This window comes from Penicillium atrosanguineum, assembly GCF_028827265.1.
Source record: "Penicillium atrosanguineum strain IBT 20685 chromosome Unknown utg000003l_segment0_segment0, whole genome shotgun sequence".
NCBI lineage: Eukaryota > Fungi > Ascomycota > Eurotiomycetes > Eurotiales > Aspergillaceae > Penicillium > Penicillium atrosanguineum.
In genome coordinates this window covers 2,968,914-2,987,540 of record NW_026623135.1, presented here as the reverse complement: position 1 = coordinate 2,987,540, position 18,627 = coordinate 2,968,914, and the positions used below count along the sequence as shown (strand labels likewise).

General features: G+C 52.0%; 4 protein-coding genes across 4 annotated transcripts; 1 reads left to right on the top strand and 3 right to left on the bottom strand.

Annotated features, from left to right (window-relative positions):
- Positions 1-556: 556 nt before the first annotated feature.
- Positions 557-1,139, bottom strand: N7443_004554 (histone H4; the record flags this gene model as incomplete). The annotated part of the gene is made up of 2 exons (XM_056884610.1): positions 557-858; positions 1,130-1,139. The coding sequence occupies 2 exons, from the start codon at positions 1,137-1,139 to the stop codon at positions 557-559; spliced, it is 312 nt and encodes a 103-aa protein (XP_056742888.1).
- Positions 1,140-2,320: 1,181 nt separating this feature from the next.
- Positions 2,321-4,739, bottom strand: N7443_004553 (protein phosphatase regulator GAC1; the record flags this gene model as incomplete). Its single annotated transcript, XM_056884609.1, has 3 exons — positions 2,321-2,417; positions 2,513-2,844; positions 2,898-4,739. The coding sequence occupies 3 exons, from the start codon at positions 4,737-4,739 to the stop codon at positions 2,321-2,323; spliced, it is 2,271 nt and encodes a 756-aa protein (XP_056742887.1).
- Positions 4,740-13,366: 8,627 nt separating this feature from the next.
- N7443_004552 (SH3 domain protein) lies at positions 13,367-16,181 on the top strand (the record flags this gene model as incomplete). Its single annotated transcript, XM_056884608.1, has 2 exons — positions 13,367-13,423; positions 13,521-16,181. The coding sequence occupies 2 exons, from the start codon at positions 13,367-13,369 to the stop codon at positions 16,179-16,181; spliced, it is 2,718 nt and encodes a 905-aa protein (XP_056742886.1).
- A 338-nt stretch (positions 16,182-16,519) lies between these two features.
- On the bottom strand, positions 16,520-18,002 carry N7443_004551 (annexin; the record flags this gene model as incomplete). The annotated part of the gene is made up of 3 exons (XM_056884607.1): positions 16,520-17,574; positions 17,704-17,925; positions 17,975-18,002. The coding sequence occupies 3 exons, from the start codon at positions 18,000-18,002 to the stop codon at positions 16,520-16,522; spliced, it is 1,305 nt and encodes a 434-aa protein (XP_056742885.1).
- Between the last annotated feature and the right edge of the window lie 625 nt (positions 18,003-18,627).

The following is an 18,627-nucleotide window of genomic DNA, read 5'->3' as shown; positions in this document are numbered from 1 at the left end:
GCTATACAGTGACCAAGCCCCTTGATACGGAAAATTTCATATCACAGGGAACAGACGATGGATTAGGGAGATTGGCTGAGAACGAAAAGCAGGACTTATGAACGTGAAGAGATCATCTCCAAGGCCTCGGCTTACTCTCTCTCTGCGGAGATCGATTACATCATGCCGATCATGTGGCCCATGCAGGATGGGCCCATCAGGTGCACCATGAGATTGAGAGATCATAGTACGATACCTCTCATTTATTCCGTCTAACACAATTACAGGTCATGACAAGACTGGTGAAATTGTTCCATTAGTCTCACCGAGACGGTTGAAATCCAGTGACTGCCTACAAAGAAATACCATTGTAGAACCATTTCCGATATCAATGTTAATATTGTAAGCGCGAAATCAATTCCTTAATCCTCCCGAAACCCCGCCGGGAACCCGGAAACCAAGCCATTTAAAAAAAGGAACCCCCATTGCAAAGAAATGAAACCATCACACCGTAGCGCGTTAAAGACGGAATCTCCCGAAGACGAAAGAACTCCCAGCAGCAATGTCAACAAGACATTTAGCCACCGAAACCGTACAGGGTACGGCCCTGGCGCTTAAGAGCGTAGACAACGTCGAGGGAGGTGACGGTCTTGCGCTTGGCGTGTTCAGTGTAGGTGACAGCGTCGCGGATAACGGACTCCAAGAAGGACTTGAGGACACCACGGGTCTCCTCGTAAATCATGGCGGAGATACGCTTGACACCACCACGGCGAGCGAGACGGCGAATAGCGGGCTTGGTGATACCCTGGATGTTGTCACGCAAGATCTTGCGGTGGCGCTTGGCGCCGCCCTTGCCGAGACCCTTGCCGCCCTTTCCACCTGTGAGTTGTTAGACATGTATATTCAAAGAGTATAAACGAAGAAGAGGAGCGACAGCGACATCGACAGCGAGGTCTTGTTAGAGGTGATTGCAGCACGGTGGCGTTCCCTTGTTGGGAAAGGCGTGGATGCATGAGGCATGGACGCGGGACCACCAGATCACGTGTTCCCCAGGGGCATCACCAACGTGTAGCAAGGCATCACCCAAACAGCGACCGCGGGTCGATACGCGGAAAATAGAGCCAAAATAAATAAAGGCAGAAAAACTTACGTCCAGACATATTGACAGAGATAGAATTCGAGATGAATTTGATGAAGAGTTGATGGGAAAAGGGTGAAGTCGACGGATAGTTAGACGCGTCGAGGGGTTGGCGGAAGAGGTTGGAAGAAAAAAAAAAAAAGGGAAAGGCCAGTGAGAGGGGGAAACGGGTAGGACTTAAATACGTTGATGACTACGCGTGATTTTGGGGGGTGGTGGGTGGATTACTTAAGCTAGGATTGATCGCATTCTGCAATGCGGCGGTGATTGGGCGGAGGCGAGGGAGGAAAAAGGACGTTATGAAGGGCAGGTTTTGAGCGTGTCTTGCGTGGCATGGGAACCTGCCCGCATTTCGGAGCGCGTTGAAAGGCGGGCAGGTCACGTGTGATAAGATAGGCTCCCGTCGCCATTAGGATCACGTGGTAATGTGGAACAAGTATACGAGTATCGGAATGTTGCACACATCGAACTATGCGCAATGATCCGAGCCTCTATTCTCATCTAGGTAAACTGCGGATCAATACTCTACAATGATCTACAATGGTCTACGAGGCGAAGTAGTCTGAGCTCAATCGCGTTCATTCATATTCCCTTATCTCATGGCTATTTCGACTGGCGTATCATAGGTCATGCTAGTCTGACGCGAGTGCGCTTCCTGTCAAATGTCCCTTAAAAAAATGGGCTATTCAAAGGAAAAAAAAATCAAAAGAAGACTCCGTATACACCATGCAAAGCAGTGAAAAAAAAGAACAAGCCGACAAACACAATGCAAGAGCGGAGACGGGCGAACTAAAAACAACTTTTTTGCGAAATGAAAATCTGCTAAGCAGAGAAGAATGAAAAAGGCCTCGTCCGTCGTATGGTTGCGTTGCGTCAAAGAAAAAATTAGAAAAAGGCAGGAAAATTCGTATCGTCATTATGCGTAGTGAAAACAAAGGTAGAAAAAACGTGAGGATGACCGCATCGTCGAAACTCGCGTCGATAATTTCTCCCGACACGAATCATGGTCCGCACCCGATACAATTCAGATGATCCGGCAAGTCGAAGTTCCGCGGTTTATTATGCATCGCAAAAACTCCGATTGTCTTCACATTTGATCTGCTCCGGGAAGGCAATGCACGTTCGGTCATTATAAGAGGGGAGGGCGGAGGGATGAGGCGGAAGAAGGGGGAGGAGTGATAGATCAGCCATGCAGAGTGAAATTCACAGGACACCGACGCAGGGCGCATATGCACTTTCGGCAAAGTAGGGAATGGAAACCGAGTCCGGACCCATATTTGAAAACGAAACTTCGAATCCCCTTTCAACAAAAACTGTCAACACGATGCAAAAACAGAGAGCGGGCGTAAAGATAGCCGGCCTCCGATGGCGGTCAAGCATCTCTATGTGACTCACCCTCTAATGACGGGGGACGAATGAGGGTCTTTCAAGAATCCGTTCTGCAATGATTGGTGGTACGGGTACCGAAAAGGTATCGGCGAGGGCGAGGCTCGCGGGGACGCACGTGGGGACGTCCGCGGAGAAACTCGCGGGCTCGAAGCCTGGGCCGGAGCCAAGGTCGAAGGGCGGGGTTCACGGGACGCATCAGTCGGTGCCTCCAGAGGAGCTGGAGACCGAGGGGACAGTGGGGGTGAAGGGGCGCCCAAAGAATATTGCTTCCGGGGCTCCTCGTTGTTCACGTTCACGACGGGGCACGGCGCCTCTTCGTTTGACTTCGGGGAGCCGTACTGCGAGTCGGTCAGTTGTGGTTATCAATGAGAGGGGATGGGGCGGAACTTACGAAGCAGTACTTGTCCACCAACTCTTTGTACACTGAGGACTCGAGGTTCGGTTTGCTAGAAACCAGTGAGGAAGGTTTCAGATCCTCCTTCCGAGCTTTTTCGCTCACTGCAGATACTTTGGTTGACACAGGCCCCGCAGCCGACTTTGCCTCAGGGGTCCGTTCAGATCGTGCCCGAGCAGTCAGTGTGGTCCGATCAAGAGGGGTCTTAGTCTTCATGGCAGCGGTCAAGGATGCTCCGAAATCATATCGGTTGCTTAATCCTTGACGATTCTGGCTCTCGCGCCGTTTCGGCGGTCCGATCGTGTCAATATCATCCGACGAAGTCCGGTTTAGCGGAGATCCCTTGCTACTCCCAAACGGATTTGAGAAGCCAACGTTCTTGCCCACATTCGGGAAATCGTCGAATGACGACTCATCCATAGATGGAGGCATCGAGCGAGGACGAGCCGAGTGGGAAGTAGCAAAGGTTCGGCTGCGGGGAAGAGTAGGGCGAGCTCCGCCTGATGGCTTGGTGGAGGCGACCCTGGGTGTCTTGATGAAATCAACCTGGTAGTTCATTCCAAGATTGTTATCCCAGAACTCCTGACCATTCACATTGTAGCGAATACAGATTGACATGGTCTTGCTTTCTAAGTTGGCCTGATCGTCCAACTTGAGTTCGAACGAAAACCGATCATACCCATCGTGAGCATGCTTCCGACGAATATCATGGCAGTAAACCGCGCCGACTTCGGATGTGGTTCTCCAGCAATCAAGCGTGAAGCGAGCAGCCACATGTTTGTGGAAGGCAAGGTTTGCTACAGCCACGGTACCAAGCAGAACCTTCTTATCTGCAGACAAGAACAAACGTTCCAGCTGGACTGGAAGATTGGACGATGAAGAAATTTCCCTAGGGGTGTTGGGTAGCCGAAGCTCCCATTCCCATGATGGCTTATTGTCGTCGATGCCGAATGGGAACTCGTGATCGGCGTCGTGGGTCTCCACCGGGGAGGTATTTGCACTGACAGCTAAGGGTCGATCAAGTTGCAGGAAGTGACGGATGTGCTCCAACTGCGAGTCAAAGTGCACGGCCTTGGCATAGACCGGGGTACCCGGCATGCTGGACGGTCGTCGCCGGGCCGATGCGGGACGGAGGGCCGGACGAACCAGCTCACCAGACTTCTTCCGAACCATGGGGGGTTTATTAGACATTTCCACATCGCTGTCATCAGGCGAACTAGTAAGAGCTTCCTCACGCTTCAGATCAATTGCTGTTTCGGTGGAAGATCGTGAGTGGGAGATCTTTCTTGCGGACTTGGACAGGCGGAAGTGGTTGGGCTTGGGATCCGGGTTAAGTGTTACTGTTGACGAACTTGAGGACGGAGCCTCGGTGCTCGAGCGTTCGGCGGGGCCCATGTTCTCTCTATCTGGCGAGCTTTCCCTCCTTTGGCCGATTGATCGGACAGCAGCCTCGAGCTCTTCCAGCTTGATACCCTCACGGTACAGCGACTCCTCGTCACTGGAGTTTGGGGCGGATTCGGGCGGTGAGATCACCGCCCCGACAGGAATCGCAGCATTGCTTACTGGTGGAGGTGATTGACGAAGACTGGCATGAGGGTCAATAACCGGTGACGTCCGGGAGGTGGGGTCCGAGGAGGAATGCACTGTCGATTTACTGATCGACGGGCTCCTTCGGTGTCGACGAACGTACGATGTAGAGGAATAAGAACGGGAGTTCTGTAAACGCCCAGAGGCGGAACGAACCAGGCCCGGTCGTTCAGGGTGAACTTGTGAAGAGGGATCAGAGTATTCAATGTGCTGCGCGGAGAGCAACGGCTTCAACGGCGCAGTGTATGGCATTCGGCCGACTTGTGTATCTCAACACAAGAAGGTGACGAAATAATGAGAGATATCCAGATGTTTCAAGGTTGGCGCACAGCGAGTCCTAAAGGAGGTGTCAGCTTTGGCCTCTAATTTTGTAGATGCGTGGCGAGGGTAGACCAGACAAGGACAAGGAAGGCGTGGAGAATGACCAAGCATTGAATAGAATAGCGATCACGAAGACCGGGGGTGGAGGGGTGTTCGGGGTGTTCAGAGGTACGGGCGTAACAGGGGAGAGGGAGAGAGGAAAGCGCGGACCAGCCAAAAGTGAATGGTATCACAAGAGTATCATGAAGAGTGACACCGGAAGCAGTGTAGAGGACCGGTCAAAAAGACAATGTGAAAGTTGGACGGGGCAAATGGCAAAAGGCAAGAGGGAAGGAGGGAAAGAGAGCTTATCAATTACCGTTGAGTATCATCGAGATAAAAAATCGGGTGGGGTTTGGTGGCGATATTATCAACGCAGTGGGCTGATGGCGCAAGGATAACTTAAAGCGCGCGAGAGAAAAGGGTAAAAAAAAAAGGCGGAAAAAAGAACAAAAGGCGAAGAATGTACAAAGTGTAGAAAAAGGTAAAATAGGTCAAGGGTGAGAATAAAAGAGGTCCGATGTAGCCGGGATTGGATGATCAATGATCACCTCACTGTACCTCAGACGTACACGTAAAGTCGTAATAGGAGGCGAAGTTAGAAAGCCATTCCCCGCTATGACCGTTGAGATGTAGCAATAAGAATTTCAAGTAAACCCAAGAGACTAGAAAATCCCAATGAATCCCAAGGGGGCGAAGGGGGTGGGTGAAAAGGAATCGGCTTAGGAACGACCGGAAGATAAAAGCAGGAATTATAGCTTCTTTTCTCACTCCTTGGAAAAAAAGTGGATTCCAGATAAATAAAGACGGTTCGCAAGCGCCCACTGGGAAAGTCGCTAGGCTGCATCGACTCCGCTCGATACTACCACCGTGCGTCCCGTATAGCATGCTTTAGGGGCACGCCGTGTGGGTCTCGACAATAAGATGTCACTTCCAAGGTATCTTTCGGGGGGGGTTCTTTTTTTTTTTTTTTTTTTTTTTTTCAAACGTCCTTATCCGTTTTTCCGTTTTAATTATTATCTGGATCTGAATTATACACACTTTCTGAACACACACACACACCTACACTCACCTCTGGGTTATATTTTCCGAAGGATCCGCAACATGTGGCTTCACTCGCACGAGGGCTCAGGGCGATCTCCATTGGCGTAGTACATCACTGATTACCGATTATCGTCCCTCCCCCTTCTACACACGGCTTAACCTGGCGCTAATCGATATCCACTCACCAATTTGTGTTCCCGGTTTCTGGACTGACGTACATTGAATTGTACTACCTCTACATCATCCCTTCTGGTCACTTATCCGGACCATGATCTGGGGTTAGTTGCGATGCTTTGCGCGTCAAACATCGGTGAGCACGGTACACAGGAAAACACAAGAGACACAGATCTCCTCCTCCAACGCTTCATCTTTAGCGGCGAGGGGTCCGAGTGTCTAGACAAGTCCAACCCTCCCAGACCATTGGATCGACGACTGATTTCACCCTTCTCCGGATTTCTGTGGACCGAGGAGAGACACGCATTGTTGAAGCATAACCCACCCCAGGATTGCTCTAGCCCCATGGGCACCGGTCACCGTAGGCTCGAATGTGGGATGGATTGCGCACATCTCGTTCCCCCCTTGAATGGGTCCCAAAGGATTACAACACTCCCCGCGACCATGGAACGGAACAAGCGAGATCAATTCAAGACCGGCAATTGGTCTCTACTCTAACTATCAGGCTTTAACTTTTTTTCTTTACCTTCTTTCATGGGGTCAACACTACCGCAGAATGCAAGGAGGCACCTCACCTGATGAAATTCGAAATCTCAATCTGGAATCAGGAATCTTGGAATCTGGAATCTGCCGTGAGACGTGACAGGGAATTCCTATGAAACCCCACCGCTTTTAAAGCCAGACTAGATAGGAGATACAGTCGATCAAAAGAGGGACACGAAAAACTGGGGATAGGAACTTTTCCCCGTGACATGCATAGTGCAGGTTATCTAGGTGGATCGACGAAACTGCACTCCAATGTCTCCACTTTCTGTTGTGCCGCGAAGCCCGGAGCTGATGGGGCCGAACCTCACAATGTTTGGCGACACCAAGGAACATTGATACCACCAGGACATGCCGTTTGGATCTACGATCATAGATCGAAATTTCTACCAAAGAGACTTAGAATTCTTATCAGACATTTCACCTGCTCCAAGAAGGAAGTAAATACCACGCATTTAACACCCAGGGAGTACGGATAGTGTATGACGTCAGAATGCATTTGACAGGCCCGTGAGTCGCGCACTGCCTTGGTTTGGCCAACTTGGCGATGGTCTGGGCCCCCAAGCGCATATCCCAGTTCTACGTGCAGACACTATTTGCTCGTGTACAGGATCGGATCTTCATTATCAGTCAGCCTCCCTTGACGTCTCTTTTGATGATTATTACTTTCGATTTTGCTGTTCCTTGGTATCTCACTTGGGGTTATTTTCTTGGGTTTATTACTTGGCCGCTCGCTTGGAAGGGATCCCAAGAGAGTAATGGAGTCATCTCCGCGGGCCGGGTGGATCTAATCGATATCGAACTGTGAAACACAGCTATTGCTACCGGGGCTGAGTGCCATAGTACGTACAGGTAGTATTCGTTCATATCTTTTCGGACAACCCTAATCCGCGTTTCAAAATACCTGGCCAAACGTTGAGAATTGGAGAGGCGCATGTCTCACTACACCAAACCGACAGCAATCTCTTTTCTGCATAATTAGAGATTGCAATTACAATTAAAATTGGCATTGGCATTGGCATTGACATTGACATTGACATTGACATAAAAATCGCAGAATTGCGATGCGCCCGGGCCTTCTACAGAGTTTTCACCTTCTATCGCCACTCATTCCGTTGGGGAGTGGCACTTACGCCGTGGCTGTATCAGACCTATTTTCATTGAACGCGCTAGTCCTCAGATTGGCGAAGCCGGCCCTGAGCTATGCCCAGATAAGAACCGTGTCTCCATCGCGGTCGAGACTCTGCACACGTTCATCTGACAACCATCCTGCGACCTGCAGGCCCGTTGATCACTCCAGCTAACTCTTCCCACTCCACCCCCACGGAGAAGAGACGGAGGGGGCGTAATGTGGCTCTCTCTCTCTCCCGCAGTCTCCAGTCCCGCTGAAATCAGCCCATGGTAGTTCATAGTCCGTACTTCGCTCACAGATAAGGGTCTTGGTGACCTGGTCTACCCTAGTCTAACCCTGCTGCAAGGTCAAAAAGAAGGTTTCCGAAGCTGTACATAGTCACAGCAAAGCCACAACGCAGCGATAACGCTCGTTGGCTAGTCTCCCACCCCTCGTGGAAACCTAGATACTTCTTTCCCGTACACTTTTCGTCCGATCCGAAGTCTCGGTCCCGATTCCTTTGGCCGAGATCGCATGGACAACGTGAGCATTCTGAACATTGGCCTACGTGATCCCGACCATGGAACCGCCGAATCACACCATTCTCCCGCCGTGAACAGTTGTTGTGAAACGATCCCTGTCGAAGCGCCCGAGCGTCCGGACCCGAGAGCTGCCACCATTTGCACGCCATATCTGCTTGGATTGGCAGCTTGTCTCCGAAGGTTCAGCCCTAGATCTTAGCCCCCCAAAGGATTTCTGACACACCCTGAGCGCTTACTCATACATATCTGCTCTGATCGACAGTTCGACATTGCATTGAACTTCATTGTGGTTTGTTTATTCAGGATAGGCCCCCCTACACCGCCCGCAACCGAGTTGCTCAAAGCGTCGTTCAGGCCTTTTTCAACCCCCTTTTCTCTCACCGGCTCTGATGTCCTTGCTCTGTTATACGGCCTCGCCTGCGCGGGGGCGTTAATGTGGCTGAACCTTGAGTCCCAGCTTCGTTCGGCTCCTAGCTTGCCGAGCTTTTTTTTTTTTTTTCTATACAGCTTTGTTCTGGGCATCTTGGAGCGAGCTTCACTTCCATTGCCATGGAACGGGCGTTGCGCGGCCTCGATATGGTGATCGTCTAGGCTTCCGCCACGGCATTGCCAAGGGTTTCCGATCAATTGACAAAAGTACAGACGGGAAAGAGTATGGTGATGGTTCTATCTCCAAATTCAACTACCCCGCGTGGGTCCTTACGTTGGCATCAGCATTCTCGAAACAGCTATATGGGCTGGGATGTGATGCGGACCCCGCGGTAGATGATCTGATCTGCGGACGCGCTGACTGCGTGAGGCTCCCTCGTTTTGATCGCGGGGTTAACAATCCCTACGATAACAGGGAGAGCCTGCAAATAGGAGACCGAGGTTCGCTAGGTTCGGTCTGATCTTATTACGGTCTGAGAGCTATAACGAAATGTCGGTGTGCTTCATGTCGACGACGCGACCAAAGCTCGACCATTGCAGAAAATGCAGCACTTTACGGCCAAATATGGGTTTCTTTATCATACAATGCCATTGTTCTAATTGAATGTCTTCAAATGCACTGATGCCGGTGGTGTTGTTGATTATATCTCTTGTCCGACAACGCTAGGGTAGTCATGTTCCCATCGCAGCCCTGTCTGAGTGACTGCAGTATCTCGCATGCCGCATATCGCATATTGCATCACGCAAACAAAGCCTCAGGCGCCTGATATGCATTAGATCAAGCACATGACCTTAACGATGACCTGCAGGGATACCATACTCCTGACACGTTGTCGCGGGGATAATCACCTATTCCACCAAGTACATCGACCATGGTCTCAGATGCACAGTACTAGGGTCAACTTTCCCATCTTGCACAACCGCGGCGCTCAGACGACCAGGCCCATCAAAATCCCAGTCTGTGCGAAATTGCAATATACACCACAAACCCACCACTCGCCTCGCCCCCAAGCGCACCCCTAGTCCCAGGCTCTGTTACAACTTGAGACAGCAATAAGTAACATATACTTCGGCTCTCATGCTTATGCATGGCATACCAGCCCAGCCAATGGCGCCACTGCAGACCTGTTTCGGCCGTAGCCTAGACTTGCGCGCGGTTGTCAGTGCGTTGGAAGCTGGCGCCACGACTCGACGGTTGGCTGTTGGATAGTGGGGCGCTCCAGGCTACTAAGAGCTTGGGGCCCTGCACTCCGTACACAGGTGGTGCATTAGTGCGGCGAACTGACAATTGCTTTGCATAGCGCGAGGTCAGTGCATGGCATCATTTGTCTTCGCAGGGGAGGGGCGTTCCTGTGTTCATTTGAGTGTGGGGGGAATGTTCGATTGCAGGTCCGCCCCGATGTCCGCTGCGGGACCCATTTTCCTTTCTATGGCAGTAACTCACTATGGCGCTTCTTCTGCGAATATGTATATTTGAGGATACTAGACCCGCCATCGTATTATAGGTACTATACCATTGGGGGCCCTGAGCGGGACCAAAGTAGTTCCCGTCTGGCCCTGGCCGATCGTTGGGTTGCGGTGCCAAATCATGAAATCTTCAGGAGCACGGTTCGCCAGCTGCCTAGCGAGCGTACCGCTCGAAGCGTCGGTGATCATACTTAGGGGGCCAATGCCTTTACCGAGGAACTGCGATTTTCCTTTCAACTGACAACGGGCCGGTGTGCCAGTGCTGCAACCCGTCAGGAGGTCGAATGGTGTGGTATTTCTTCGATCTATATTCTGTTAGCTATGTTCGGTCTATTTCCTAGACTTCGAAACAGCCGTGGCGGGAGAGGCGTACGCCGTTGTAGCGCTATTTACGGGCCAGAGTCCACTTAATGGGCATGCGTTGAACCTGTACTTCTGATAACGAACTCGGAGCGAATCATGCCTGTGACGGGCGTGTTGGCGGCGGTGCCACGGCGCAGCTAGGGGAGCTGTGCTGAGCTCCCTGCTCTTTATTGGACCCAAGTTGGTCTCCAATAAATGAATCTATTATTACTGGGGCGGTGGCTACGCATGTCATTTTTGGGGTAAGCCGTTGGCTGATTTAGGCAGGTATACTCATCATATTGGTCTATATCCTTTGTTGTGTTCTAAGCTTGCACATGCGGAAGGTTTCCTAGTCGGAAAAAAAAGTGAGGGGAAGATCTACGCAAGGAGCATGGAGGGATCCCAATGGAATCAACAGCCCTGAATCTCCTACCCGTACAGGTACCCTAAATTCCAGGTGGAGCAACCGTGGGGTTCTAGAGTTTGAAGGCAGTGCGCGGCGCTAGAGGTCTCAAAGCGCAGTCTACGTTGGCCAACCCGCCATGGTGCCTCAAGGTGGATGCCGAGACTCTTATCGGCCCCAAGTATACGTATACTTCTCAAGTTCACTGAATCTGGTGAATCACTGCAAGCCCGCGGAGACAAAGAATTTGCATATGCGCCCTGCACCCCCTCTTGCGAATTGCGGGGTGCAGCTTGCCCTGCCCCTTCACCTTCCCAGGTGTAAGTTCCAAAGGTTGAGGAAACCAACCCCGCGATGCTCAGGCTTTTCAGCCCTCTAGCGTCAGCAAAACACTCATGCATCATTCACCGAGTTGGCGGAAAAGGCTGGAACTCCCCTGTTGGCCCATTCACGCCTCATGTCGAATACCCCCTCTTTTTTCCCCCTCCTCAAGCTTCCGGGCTTCACTCTGCATTCCCCGAACTATTGCCAGCCACACCCGCCAACGATCAGACCCCAGACCTTTTTCATTTTTGTTGGGTATATCGCAGCTAGTCCTTTCCACCCCTGCGCTGGCAGGTCTCAGGTCGTTTCACGCTTGCATCGTGCGCCGGGATTTCCGCGCTGAATGACATTCTGCATTCTCTTAGAGCCCCGGATTTAGCAGTAGCACAAGATAATTCTCTCGGTGCTCACATGATTCCCGGTTACAGGGCTTGACTTCCGGCATTTTCGGAGGGATCGAGCTTGAGCGTCGTCCAGGCCATGGCCACGGCCGTGAGGTTCAAAAGTCAATTGTTCGCCTCCACCAAAAATACTTTCCTCACCGCTGTGTTTGGGATTGTTGAGTGGTATGGAATGCTCAGCCATAGCCGCCGCGCTCGGTACACGAAGCTCGATGAAAACTTTCTCTTGGGGCCCTGGCTTCTCGCCCCTTCAGTGGCAAGCGAGTCGAGGGTCTAATGTTTTCCGGGCCAATCTGGCCAGGGGTCGATGCTCAGGTGAGGTACCTTGATGGTCACTTCCTTGTACCACTGAGTGTTGACTGCAACTGGGCCCGTGTTATGCTATTGAGGCGTTGCCGGGCTTGTCTTGCATTGCCGCCACCACGGATCTGCAGCAACCGCAGCAAGCGAGTCTGTTACTCGAGTGTTGGGTGATGATAAGTGCTGTCATAGACTGCATCAAGAGATTTGTCTCGAGAGGAGGTGGCTGATTCTGTCTCGGATTGACAAAAGACTGACACTTGACACATGGACTTTATGAACATGAAGGCGAACTGATGGGAAATCATGGAAGGTAATGATGCGCAGGTGAGTACTAAGACGTTCATTCTTAATTCTTTCCCTTCTAGAGTAAGGTCTATACGTACCAATCTTCTTCATCCATTTCTTTGCTGGTTCAAATTTCTGATCGGTATGTGGTTTTTCCTAGGTAGACCTTCCCGACGCGGTGATCCATTCTTGAAGATAGCAGCCCAAGTCCTGACCAAAGTATAAGACACGGCAATGCTTATATGCTTCCGAGCAGCAAAGAACCTTAAGCTGCATGACCGTCATGGAGGCAATAGGGCATTTCTGAGGCTTCGGTGCGCGATGAGTCCCAAGGTCATTCGCAGCGTCATTCCATGTTGTGGCCGGTCAAGTCGCAGTGTAACGAAGACCGCAAAGTACAACGTGGCCCCGGAAAGCAAACACTTCATTCAACGGAAATGAAAGCATTTTCGCGACTCTCTGCAGCTGCCTATAGAATAATCTGGGAAATAGGGCTGAAAAAATCAAGCGTTGGGTCACCTCCTCGCACTTGGGCGAGCTGGCTCTCGTTCCCGTTGCAAAAATACACCATGAGAGATTGGCGATTTATATAAACAGATAATTCAAGGCCAAATCTGGTGCTTTTATTGCTCATAAAGCAGCAAGCTCTATTTGTGTATCTCCAAATTCAAAGTCCTCGAACACCAATTATTCTCGGATATTGAAGATCTGTGTTCTTCGAAACTTCGGACAGCAGAATCTCATCCTTGGGGCATCCACGGACCTGCGGTGAGACAATGACGACGTCGTTGCCCGGCCATGAGTCCAGGAAGTAGCCATTTAGACGGAAATTCAGATAGGCCTTGAAGCATTGCCATGAGTCACATGTGGTCAGCGATTATGTTGGCTAAGCGAGTGGAAGAACCAGTTAAACCACAACATCCGGTAGGACGATGAAAAGCAGCCCAACTCTGGCACCAGACCACGCAGAATCGTGCGAAAGTGCATTGTAAAAGGCAGAGTGATCGCGGAGGAGAAGGCGGGATCACGATAAGATCGGTGGAGCCAAATCCTCCCACTTTCAACTCCGCGAGCCTTGGTTCCCACCTTCGTTCCTTGGATCTGCAACTTGTTTACCTTTCGGTCTACTTAACCCTCGGTACCTTCTCATGTCTGAAGTCCAAGGTACGGGGTTGGCCGGCCTGGAAAAAGAGCTGGCATGCTCGGTATGTGCGCCATATTGCCATATTGCCCGATTCCAGAACCCTTCCATTCCGCCCCTTACGTCGAACCCTCGCTAATCGCTGTTCTACGTGGATTCAGATCTGTACCGAGCTTCTCTACCAGCCTCTTACGCTTCTTGACTGCCTACACACATTTTGCGGCTCCTGCTTGAAGGAATGGTTCTCAGCACAAGGATCACGCAGGCGGCATTCGGGCTCCGCCCCTCGTTTCACTTGCCCGTCGTGCCGTGCTGAAGTGCGCGAAACCCGCCCAAATGCTACGGTTACAACTTTGCTAGATATGGTTCTAATGGCCCATCCAGACCGGGACAGATCGGCCGAGGAGAAGGATGAGATCGCGCAACGATACAAACCTGGGGATTCCGTCACACCCCTACCTCAATCTGATGAGGATAGTGAGGATGATGAGGATGATAGGCGGGTGTTGGAGGAAATCCGGGAGCTGAGTCTGCGTGAAAATCGGGCACAGGGAAGAAGGGAAGCTCGACGGGCGGCGCCAGAGCGGACTCGCGAAGGAAGCAGCAACCCAGAGAGACATGCGGATGACGGCCGGTCGCAACGACGGCGCGAGGATGCTTCAGAGCGACAGCGCACGACGCGGCCTCAGGTCGACTCAGATCGAACCAGACAGGTCGAGCATCAGTCGAGCTTGCGGTCACTTCTCAGCATGTCGGAAACACAGACCATCGAGGAAGAGATCTTGCAACAGATCATTGAGGAAGGGCTACTGGATGATATTGATTTGGATAATGTGGATCCAACCCAGGAAGAGGAGCTCACCGAGCGTATTGCGGATGCGTACCGCCGCAGGCACATGCGGCAATCACATCCTCGGCAAGAGCAAAGACGCAGACAATCCCCTGAGCGTTCCGCGCGGGGGCACTCGCGATCGCAGTCAGCCCAGCGACCTACCGAGACCAGCACAACGACCAGAGATCCAAACGATCGACGTCCACCGATCTCGAGGCCACACTTATTGGACTCTACCACGGCAAGCCCGCCTCAACATCGACGACGGAACTCAGAGCAAGCCAGTGGGCCACGTCGGACATCACCTGTCCGAATAAATCAAGGGTCTACTTCGGAAGATGCGATACGACCTGCTGTGCGATCATCCAGCAATATGACTGCCGAGCAGACTCGGAGCTCTCAAAATGGACGAGCAAGAGCCTCGTCATCATCAAATCGACCTAGACGAGCAACTGAGTCGGATCCCAACATCTCAGACGTTTGGATGGGAGCAGGCAGAGAACGAGGACCATCCAGACATATTACCAGTCAATCCGCGACCAACTCACCGACCTTAATGTCTTCACCAACCACAGTTACCCACAGCTCCATACCCAATGAAAGTGCTGTTTCGAATCTATCATCACCTCTCGTCCCTCCCAGATCTGAAAGGAGGAACCGCCCATCCTCGTCGCGATTGAATGCCCCTGCTTCCCAAAATATTCAATATGCCGAGCCGGCTATCTCCTGCGATAGCTGTGGAAAGGCGAATATCCAATACGACCTACACATGAGATGCCTGAAGTGCAAAGACGGGAACTACCATCTTTGCTTACGATGCTATCGTTCAGGTAAAGGCTGTCTCTTATGGGAGGGCTTCCGTTCATCTGCACAGAAAACATTTGATCGAGTTCTTGCATCTTCAAATCACCGATCAATGCAGCCACGTGAGACCAGACATATACTCATCTCAATTAAATACGAAAGACCTTCCGAGACGGCCCATGTTACCACAAGCGGAGACAGACAAATTACGAACGACAACCCGGCACGCCGTATGGGAACAGGATTCTTCTGTGCGATTTGCCAGTCATCAGCCAATGATTGCTTCTGGAAATGTGGGCAGTGCAACGAGGGAGACTGGGGCTTTTGCAACCGCTGTGTCAACCAAGGACGATGCTGCACCCATCCACTGTTGCCCATTCGGCGCATGGCTGGCAGCCCTGCTACATCTGCCCCGACCACCTCGGGTGATACCATCGCCAATACATCCGTCTCTTTTGGCAAGGAGAGCTACAAAATCCTCTCCTTTTCTACTAAGTGCGACATCTGCACATATCCAATTCCTGCGTCTGTGACCCGTTTCCATTGCCTGCAATGCAACGACGGGGACTACGATGTCTGCACAAACTGCTACCTCAAGCTCGTTGCAACATCCAAGATCAGCAAAGAGAACGGCCACAACGGCTGGCGCCGCTGTCTGTCCGGACACCGACTAATTGTCGTCGGCTTCGACGACAGCAACGATGGTCAACGACGCGCGATCGTCCGCGACCTAGTCGGAGGCCACGCCCTTAAAGACGAGCATGTTAACCGCTCGCCTTCTTCATCCCCGGCTACCGGTCCAATCGCCTCTCCGAAGATTGGCACCGGTGACTGGAGCTGGAAGGAAGGCCAAGAACGTCGCAAAAAGGCTTCTCGTCTGCGAGGGCCCCATTCCCCCCCAAATAGCAATGCCAGCGCTGATACTGGGACTCAACCCGGAACTCCTACCTCACAACACGCCCCATCCTTCCGACGCTTCCCGCCTGATGGAGGTGTTGGGCTAGTCGTCCATGCTTTGTGGTCTTATTACCCCGATGAAGAGGTCCAGGATGAGCTGTTTTTCCCACGAGGTGCTGATATCAAGGAAGTTGAGAATATCAACGATGACTGGTTCTGGGGATGCTATGCTGGCCGCACGGGACTGTTCCCTGGAGCGCATGTTGCTGCCATTGCGGAGATTGCATAGTTGATAAGTTCTGCGTGGTGGACTCGAGTTATGGTGTTTTCGCATTAAATTTTGCATGATATGATTATGACTGATGATTCCATGAATGCATGTATCAAGGTTCAATGTTTGCATTGATTATATCCATTGTCCAAATCGATTCTGCAAGTACTCAAGTCCAGTCTACATTTGAAATAGGGTAGGTTACAGTCGTGATATTTTCCATCTCATGCGTGGGGTGATCATAAGGTACTGGTATCTGGTAAAATACAAGCAAAAACGTAAAACGTGAAACTCATGCCTCCATATGTACGGGACAAATCATGAAAAAGGGAAGCAAAAAAAGAGAGAAAAAAGGCCTACTCGAGCAAAGCAACCATCAAACGCTGGTAGTCGCCCGAAGTCTCGCCGCGAACACGCTCAATCAAGTGCTTTCCAAACTTACGATGATAAGCACGCTTGACCTGCTCCTTATGGTTCCTGTTCCAGTGGACTCTGACAACGCGCACGACCAGGCGCTCATCCTTGGTTCCCATGCCAGACATACAGTCCTCGAGTAGAATTGCATCGCGCATAGCAGGGTCCTTCGCCGTGCGGTACATATGCAGCAGGGCATCTTCCATGTGGCCGGCGAACTCCTTCTCGATGTGCTTCTCGAGGGAAGCGTGGTATCGTGCGTGGAAGGCCTGGTCAATAGCGCGGATCTCGTTATCCGAGGAGCGTGCAAAGATAGCACACACCTCGGTGACATTGTTCACCATGCGTGCCGAGGTAGCTTCGTGCAGGGTGCGCGCCTCATTCTCCATCGCGTGCGGGTTAGGCGGGATAGACTCGTCGTGGCGCTGAGCACGCAAAGCAGCCGCGAAGAGGCTAGCTGTCTTGAACGACAAATCGCCTTCCACGTCCTTGGTCAACGGGCGGCGGTAGGTGCGTTCGTAGGCGGTCTTGATCGCGTTGAGGTCGGCGTTCGATCGGCCGAGTAGGACGTCATTCATGAGCCATTCCTTGGTACCGATGCCTTCGATAGCTTCGCGCGCGCAGGCTGTGTCGTGCATCAATGGGCCGTCGATCACGGCAAGGAGGCCGTCGCGGAGGTAGCCACCGCACTCGGACTTGACGTCTTTGTAGAGATCGCGGCCGATGTGCGAGGAATACGTGGCGCGCACGGCGGCCATCTGGAGCGGGTCGAGGGGGGCGAGGGTTTGGATGAGGGCCTTTTCGTCGGTGCCGAAGCCCTTCATCGCTTTGCGTAGTGCATCGGCTTGGGGGCGGAAGTCGCCTGGTGCGGTTTGGCCGGGGACGTAGCCAAGTGATGGCACTGAAGGTGCTCCCATGTAGGGAGCCATGCCACCTTGGGGTTGTCCCATTGGGGGTGCGCCGTACGGTGCGCCATAGCCGGGACCGCCGGGGGAGGCTGGTTCGGAGGAGCTCCATACCCTTGTGGCGGTTGGCCGTAGGGGGCTTGGTTAGGAGGCGCGCCATATGGAGGCTGTGGAGAGGGAGCGTGGTATCCGCCTTGAGGCTGAGGGGGGGGCGTGGTAACCGGCTTGGGGTTGCGGGGAGGGAGCACCGTAGTATGCGCCCTGCTGCGGGGGAGGGTGGCCGTAACCTTGTTGAGGCGGGTATTGACCCTGGGGAGGAGCACCTTGAGGGGCACCGTATTGACCCTGGGGAGGAGCACCTTGAGGAGCACCGTATTGCTGTTGAGGGTAAGGAGGCTGTTGATAGCCATGGGGAGGACCAGTTGGTGCGCCGTAAGGCGGCTCTGTGGTCGAGTCAGCAAAGTCCCCGCAGTTCGCGATGAGGTCACTCACGGTTTGGCGGGGGATATTGATAAGACATTATGAGATGGGTAGGAGTATGGAAGAGTCAGGAAGATGGGATCAGGGGCAACCAGACTTAAATAGCCAAGTCGTCCATGGACGGTCAGCCCTGGAGTTTGGTTCGTGTGGCGCAGTTGCGTGAAGTGGGGATTCACAGCCTTCCAAGGCGGATGTTCTGGAATGCCTTGACGTATGCCAATGTTCGGTCAGATTCAGTACTCAATTCGTTGATTACTTCATCTACTGGGATGTTCCCCAGCAGAACATTGATTCTATTGACTCAACTCTTTTCTAGGATACTTGGCCGCCTTTTTGCCGAATTGGAACCATATAGGTCTGGGTACATCGCCACTTGCTAGAGAAGATCAAATACGGGTCATTCTCCAAATTGCAAGTAATTGTAACCTTCGTGACAAAGAATGTATTGATAGATGCTTGGAGACGAAGAGGGCTCTCATAAGAGGCTAGGATATCTAGATCCCAAGGAGGCTTGATATCTTGTTCAGCAGTTGTGTGGCTCCATAGAGATCACGAATATTGGTCCTCGGGGCATTTCTCGCGCTTCTCTTTTGACCAGTTCATGAGTCTTGTGCAGACACGTTGCGCCTCACTTCTGACACTCCTCGCAGATATCAAAGTTAGCG